Source organism: Malus domestica, chromosome 13, assembly GCF_042453785.1.
Source record: "Malus domestica chromosome 13, GDT2T_hap1".
Taxonomy (NCBI): Eukaryota; Viridiplantae; Streptophyta; class Magnoliopsida; order Rosales; family Rosaceae; genus Malus; species Malus domestica.
Window position 1 is genome coordinate 25013129 of NC_091673.1, and position 8117 is coordinate 25021245.

Sequence of the window (8117 nt, forward strand, 5' to 3'; positions counted from 1 at the left end):
GTTGAACAAATGTCGTTCCATTCTAAAACGACGTCGGAAGTATGTATCAGGGAATGCACTGTTACGGACAAAATAATCGTCCAAGAGCTCCTGACCTCGTCGTTGCCTGTTTCTATCAATGTTTACAGCACGGTTGGGCCTGCAGATATGAGCCACAGCTTGGACGACTCGACGGGATTGTGAGGCTCCTGCCATTCTTGATTCGTCATCTCGCCGTCTACGCTCGTCATCCTCTTCCATCTCATTTTGGCCCCAATCCCCAACATTGAACATTCCTTGTGATTGGTTAAACAATTCTTCCTCTTCTTGCTCGATTTCCCACATCATCTTTGAAGAAGAAGAAGAAGACATTGTAAGAAGGAAGCAGAAACTATGAATAATGATAGGGATTTTGGTGAAGAAGGAAGCAAAAACTATGAATAATGATAGGGATTTTGGCGAAGAAGGAAGCAGAAACTATGAATAATGATAGAGATCTTGAGAAAATTGGTGTGAGATTTATGAGGATGGATGGGGGATTATATGGAGGATTCAGAAGGGATTAGGTTGTAGATAATGTCACGTGGCATGCCGTCATTCGTTAAAAATCTGGTGGAAATCTATCCTCAAAGATTGTAATCGGATTGTGACACGTGGCACGACATGATTGGTTAAAAATCTTATCAGAAATCCATCACCAATAATTGTCTTTTCAGATAATGACACGTGCCTTGACACAACGATTAAAAATCTTATCGGAAATCCATCACCAATAATTTTCTTTGCGGATAATGACACGTGGCGCAACGAGAACGATTAAAAATCTTATCCGAAATTACAAATAAAATTATTATGTATTATTTTATAAATAAAAAAATACTAATATTTTATTGCCAATTGCCAGGGCTATTCAGTGCAGGGGTGGAGATGCAAAAGGCAATTGCCAGGGGAATGCACTATTTATTAAGGGCAGTTACTGTTCACTAGGTGGATTAAATAGTGAATTGCCTGGGGGGAGGGCTCCTACACTGGAGTTGCTCTAATGGTAGGGCTCACAATACATCAACTATCAAATAAAGACCCCGCATGTCACTTGTGCTTTTGATCTTTGACAAAAAAATAAAAAATAAAAAAATAAAAAAATAAAATTCTTACTTCTCCCTGAACTTGCAACAGTTATTTCGCTAACGTTGAAAAAATAAAAAAACCACCACAAGATTTGTTTTCTATTAAAAAAACTAAAATAATAGTCAAAAAGAGAGAAACACGTGCACTGCCTATCTGAGAAAATTTTCAATATACCCAAAACATAAGGTACACAACACATCATAATACAACTATACAAATAGAATGATACTAAAGAATAGCTCTCTTCACTTCGATTACGACACTTGTTCCGAGTACATAAAAAAATTTCTCCGCCTACCCATTTCCACCTGGCACAGAACCAAACTAACAGTTGATAGCGGAGTTAACAAATGGGCAAAGTGAGACGCAAGACAACCAGTGGAGGTTTTGAGAGTGGGATTTCTGTTGAAAAATATGCAAATAATAAGCCGAGAATAAATGCATTGAGAGTGTCCCAGCAGCAACTTCATTAACGAGAATGGAGTGACTTCACACTTGAATTTTATCGTCGTGCACTAGCTTTTTCCTAGCCATGATCAAGTTATTCAAAGGAGAATCAACGGACTAAAACAAGTTGGAAGAGTGCGGGAGAATAAAGAGCGTGAAATTTGCTTCCCTCTTAATTCCGAAACAATTTTGTGCACCAGAACAATCCATCTTTCCCTCTTTCAATTTTGTGCTACTATTACCTGTTGTACTTTTATGCGCAAACGGAAGCGAATTATAACAAAGTACCAAATATCAACGTCGTAGGTGAAAGCTAAAACAAACAATCTCAAACTAACACAAGAGATTTACTTGGTTTGGCATAAAGCCTACTCCACGGGCGAAACACGACAAGGAATTTTACTAAACAAACTGAGATTACAAAAGAGTGTTTAAACTCTCACAACCCAAATCCCACAAATTACAAACCCTAAACCAAACGAGTAGAGAACTCAAACAAATGGAGAAGATTTTCCCAAATTGCTCTCTAACTCACAAACTCACAAATTGACTCTCACCAAATTGCCACACGAATGAACCACACTAAATACACTAACCCTAAAGTCCTATTTATAGTGCATAGGACTTAGGTTACAATAAGAATCCTAATAGGAAATAAATCCAAATCCTTATCAAATAGGTAATTAACAAAATCTCTCCATCAAGGAAACTAACTAAGAAGTCAAAACCAAACCCAAATAGGACACCAAAATCAAATAGGTAACACAAACCCAATCTATTGCATCATCCTAATTTTGAGCCAAAAACCCAACAATCTCCACCTCAACGAGAAATTAGCAAACTTCCAAATTTGGGATACCAAAATACAAACGCAAACATGCACCAAATTCTTTCGAAACTGAAAAAATCCAAAATTCTTCAAACTTGAAATTTCCTCAAATGCCTTCTCCAACAAATTCCATTATGAAAACTAACAAATACGAAACAAAATCCAAGCAAAAGCTTGAACATATGAACAAAAAGTGCGAATTGCACTCCACCCAAAGAGCTTGAGTACCAAGCTCCACCTCTTCACATAACCTTTAGAGGAGTTCAGAATAACGATCTTCTGCAATGTTTGCATCAACACTAGCAAAAGACTTATCAAACAACTTCTTTTTGCCCTTGAGTTTAAGGCAATCTACTTTCCAATGACCTTCCTTATAACAATAGCTACAAATGTTCTTTCCAAGTTTGCTCCTTTCCTTATTCATTCCTTGAACTACCAAAGCTCCATCTTGTGTGTCAGACACTTTATTCTTTAGCTCTTTAGAATTCAAAGCGGCTTTAACATCTTCCAAACTAAGACTTTCTCTACCAAATAGCATGGTATCGACAAAGTGTTCGTACAAAGGAGATAAAGAACACAACAAAGTTATCGCATAATCCCCATCACTAATTTGGTTGTCCACACTTTTCAAATCCATCATAAGTTTATTGAATTCATCAACATGCTTATGAATTGACGTACCTTCATCCATACGAAGAGTATGCAAACGTTTCTTCAAATACAACTGTTTAACAAGGGATTTGGTCATATGCAAGCTCTCCAATTTTATCCACAACTCTGGTGCAGATTTGATTCTACCAACTTCACGGAAGACTTCATTCGATAAAGTCAGCATGATTGCTCCAAGTGCCCGCTCCATAACGTCTTCTTTTTCTTCATCAGTCCACGAATTCGACAAAGCCCTTGTTGAACTAACAAATCACACATCTTCAATTGCCAAATACCAAAGTCATTGCCGTTGAACTTTTCAATATCAACTTTCATCGATGACACAGAAGACTTCATAGTGACTGCCAAGCAAAGCCCAAGCCGAAACCTAGGCTCTGATACCACTTGTTGTACTTTTATGCGCAAATGAAAGCGAATTATAACAAAGTACTAAATATCAACGTCGTAGGTGAAAGCTAAAACAAACAATTTCAAACTAACACAAGAGATTACTTGGTTTGGCGTAAAACCTACTCCACAGGCGAAGCACAACAAGGAATTTCACTAAACAAACGGAGATTACAAAAGAGTGTTTAAACTCTCACAACCCAAATCTCACAAATTACAAACCCTAAACAAAACGAGTAGAGAACTCAAACAAACGGAGAAGATTCTCCCAAATTGCTCTCTAACTTACAAACTCACAAATTGCCACACAAATGAGCCACACTAAATACAATAACCCTAAGGTCCTATTTATAGTGCATAGGACTTAGGTTTAGGGATGGGCAATGGTTATAGCGGGCGGGTAACTGCAGTTATTTACCCATAACCGTTTATGCTCATACCTGCATAACCGTTTACCCATTGGGTAATTGCCTAAACGGTTATACCCATACCCATAATTGTTCATAAACGATTAACCATACTTATAACCGCATACTCATTTAACTGTAACCGTTTAATACCCGTTTACCCATTTATCCTTTTTAACTCGTTTATTTATTTATTTTTTACCATTTCCCATTTTTCACCCGTCTACATGTTTTTTTTAACAACTTGAAAATTTTATAAATTTGTCGTAATTTTTTTTATTACAATTAAACTTCGTTATAGGTACATTAATCATATATTTTCGTATTTTAATTTTTTAAGTTCTTATACCATTCCAATATTTGAAATAATAATTTATAAACGATATTTTGAATTGTTACCAATGAAGGTAAATATAATATTTGCCAAGTATTATTGGATTACAAAAATTGTTTAAAAGACATTTCTATCAAAGCATTTTTATCAATTTCACGGTTACCCGCAAAGAATTTAAGTTAATTTGGCGAATTCCTTAATGATAAGAATCATCATTCCTATAACAGTGTTATTGAGAGAAAGACCAATGAATTCCTTGCTAATTTATTGGGTGCTAAGTATTATTGGATCGAGAATATGATTTGTGTTAGTTTTACATATATAAAATAAATGGATAAACAATTACCCGTTTATAACTACGGTTAATACCCATAACTGTCAATTTAAATTTCGCGGGTAAACAATTATACCCATAACCGTTTATTTATTTAAACAGTTACCCATAACCTTAACCGTTTAATTTAAATGAGCGGGTAACCGCGGTTACCCATAACTAATGGGTATTTGCCCATCCCTACTTAGGTTACAATAAGAATCCTAATAGGAAATAAATCCAAATCCTAATCAAATAGGTAATTAACAAAATCTCTCCACCAAGGAAACTAACTAAGAAGTCAAAACCAAACCCATAGGACACCAAAACCAAACCCATACGACACAAAAACCAAATACGTAACACAAACCTAATTTATTGCATCATCCTAATTTTGAGCCAAAAACCCAACATTACCTTCATACTCTTGATAACATTGGTATGCTTGCAAGTGTCGTGCAATAACACCCATCAACTATCATAAAATTCGCTAAAAAAAAAATGCAACGGTTTAGTAGTTTCCTATCAAGGATAGCATAAAAATGAAAGATTCATGCCAACTACGTTCAGAACAAAAGTGTTTGTAGCAAAAGAGGCAACAAGAAAACGCCATTTCAGAAACCTAACCAAACTAGCATTCACTTAGCTATGCAGGCCTCTGAATACCAACACTAAAGTAGGACAATCAAAACATCAAATAAGAATGTGAGAGGCAGCAAGACAGTCATTCGGATAACAAAATCAGTAACCGTCCGCATAAATGACAAACGTTGTTTATTTCTGATAACTCGTTTAATGGTCAAATTTCAAAAGTAATAGGTAAGATACCCATGGCCAAGAGAATTTTATTGTATCACAATGATACCATGTGTTGACGGAGAAACACCCAAAGCCCTCACTAACCTGCAGAAATTAAAAAGTCAAAATGTTATTTCCTAATAACCAAAGCGCAAGGAAACACCAAGAGGCGAAGAATATTCAGTAGCACAACAAACAATGAGATATTGGCACTCATGGAAAGCCATATGGTAGATAGCTTTCAATCAGAGAAAGCAAAGAGAAATTTTCTAGCCTAGTAAAAAATATGGTTATCAACAAAGGTAGGTTAATTCCATCCTATTAGCTTATGGTCTTCAATCATTTTTGTGAAACCATGTTTCTTGCCAACACAACTAGTGCATTCATAGATGGAGGGAAAATGCTTATAACTCAGTGGACCTTAGGGAAAGGTTAGTTAACCATCTAATTATGAAAAGACAAAACAAATGATTTTAACAAACACTGAAAGCATGATAATTATCAAATGGCTATGATATTTCTGATTAGCTCAAATCATTGGACAGAGTGTGAAGGGAAGGTGCCGGGGGGCAAAACTATTATCCACTCTTTTCCTAAATAGCGGATTGTCTACATTAGAGAAGTACCCATATTCATATTTGACAACTTTTAAGAGTTCAAAAATAAAAATAAAAAAAAGATAAGCTCGCAAAGACATAATAGCATTAACTTAAAAGAAATTGCAAAAGTGTTGTTGAAGAATAAAAATGTTGCCAATTCAATGTACTAACTAAACCAACGTTATTGCATACCAAATGATGACATTTGGGCCCTGTAATTCTGGCCCTCTTTCAATATACCAAAATTTTACATTCAGAAAAAGGTTTATGACCAATTTGAACAGAAATACATTAAAAAGGGGTTGAAACTCAATCCAGCCTAGAACTATATGCAAAGTGAACAGAAGATCAATCGGTAAGGAATACATTGAAGTCTTATAGGGATATGTGGAATAGCTTAACAGCTCTGACCCAAATTAAACCAATCAGTTCAAAACTAAATCAGGCTCTAATGCAGGAAAATAAGACACTAGGTTGAATATAAGGAGTATAGGCTATGTTTGAGTGAGGACTGCCAAGTTCCAAGGTATTGAGACCAAGTTAGTATGGAATGGATCACAAAAGGAGAGGAAGAGAGAGAAGAAGGGGGAGGGGGGAGGTGGGGGGGAGGTTGGTTCAAGGGATTTGCCAATGACACCTTCCAAGTAGGGATTTGCAAATCCTCTCACATGCTTTTGTAATGGTCCTGGAGGGCTTTTATAATCCCTCCTATCTAACATTTTGTGATCAATTTCTTAATAACTCAACTTCAATTCCTTGGGACTTGGAAATCCCTGACCCAAACATAGCCTATAACATACAGGCGGAAAAGTATTTCTCCGCAACGATTGTTCCTTTTTACCAATGCAAATAAATGCAGCAAAATACACACAAAACAAACGGTCTACAGAAAATCAAGATCCCATCTTCAAGCAAACAAAGGTGAAACATTGTTTAAAATAGTTAGATTTCTACACTTTTCAAATCAAATCCCTCACACAATATTTAGATTACTACACCCTCTTCAGGTTCCCATCTAATCAAATCTACAAAATTACTACACCATCTTCAACACCTTTAGATTAGACAAGCAAGTAGAACCCAACATCAAATCAACAAATACTTAGGAAAGGATACAAAATTGAAGCATCCACTGACCGAAAATATCTACATTGAAATGGTCTCACACAACAACCCAAAATAAAATAAATATCACCCGGTTAACCCATTTTGAACCACAAATAAATAAGGAACATAAACTGCATCTGTAATCAGAAAATTTATAATGACCCAATTGAAAAAAAAAAAAAAACCACATTTATCGATTTTTTAACAAACGAATCCTTTACCCATACAATTAAGAAGAAAAACAATCCAAAAATTGAATAAAAATTAAAAAAATATTAGGAATATACCATTTGTATGATCGAGGTCAATGGCCATGCTCCTTGGCGTGCTTGGCGTGCTCGAGGTGGCGGCGCTCCTCGGGAAGAGCGACGAGGTAGGAGAAGATCATGCCTCCGAAGCAGACATGGAGGAGAGGATCGACGGAGCTGGTCTGGATGTACTTGGCGTGGTAGTTGTCCAAGCCTCTCTGCACAGCCTTCTTGGCGTAATCGACGGACAGCATCGGCTTAATGTGGTCGGGCAATTCCTTCACCTTCAACCCCTTGATCTCGTTGTAGAATCTCCTCATCGCCATTTGTGGTGATGCACTCGACAGAGAGAGAATTGGAAAACCCTAACCCTAGAAATCGAGGAAGACTCGAGAGAAGAAATGATGGGATTTAGAGGAGGGGGGGGGGGGGAGGAGAGAGGTAGCCCGTGATGGAGACTCAGAAAGGAAAGAGTTTTGTATGATAACGTACCATTTATTTGGGTTTGGGCCCAAAACACTGGGCTTTTTTCCCATGAGTAAACGATTCAAATTTAACTAATTGAAATTCGTTAAACATCAACCGTTCACATGTGAAAAAATGTGTGTGTGAGCAAAAGCCTTAATAGATATTGTGTCAAAACCTTACTTTCTTTCCCCAGTCGGTGAGAGTCCTTCTCTCCCATTGAGAAAGAGAGATTCTCATTGTTTGTGTGAGGTTGTCCCTTTTTTTTTCTTTTCAAATTTTCATTCAACCGTCAACCTTAACTTTGATCAGGGTCTGTAGCAGCTGCTTCCTTTTTTTTGTTTTCCCCTTCCTTTCTTCGTGCTATTGTTTTCCCACTATTCTCGTTTTTCGATTTACTTGATCTT

At 36.6% G+C, this 8117-nt stretch overlaps 1 protein-coding gene across 1 annotated transcript; it reads right to left on the reverse strand.

Moving 5' to 3' along the window:
- Positions 1-5204: 5204 nt before the first annotated feature.
- On the reverse strand, positions 5205-7705 carry LOC103453776 (uncharacterized). Its single transcript, XM_008393351.4, has 2 exons — positions 7285-7705; positions 5205-5396 (listed from the first exon to the last, which is right to left on the reverse strand). The coding sequence occupies exon 1, from the start codon at positions 7569-7571 to the stop codon at positions 7302-7304; it is 270 nt and encodes an 89-aa protein (XP_008391573.3). The 5' UTR covers positions 7572-7705; the 3' UTR covers positions 5205-5396; positions 7285-7301.
- Positions 7706-8117: the final 412 nt, after the last annotated feature.

Bases quoted from the DNA above. Each gene is read 5' to 3' on its own strand.
- LOC103453776 (XM_008393351.4), bottom strand. From the start codon at position 7,571: ATGGCGATGAGGAGATTCTACAACGAGATCAAGGGGTTGAAGGTGAAG.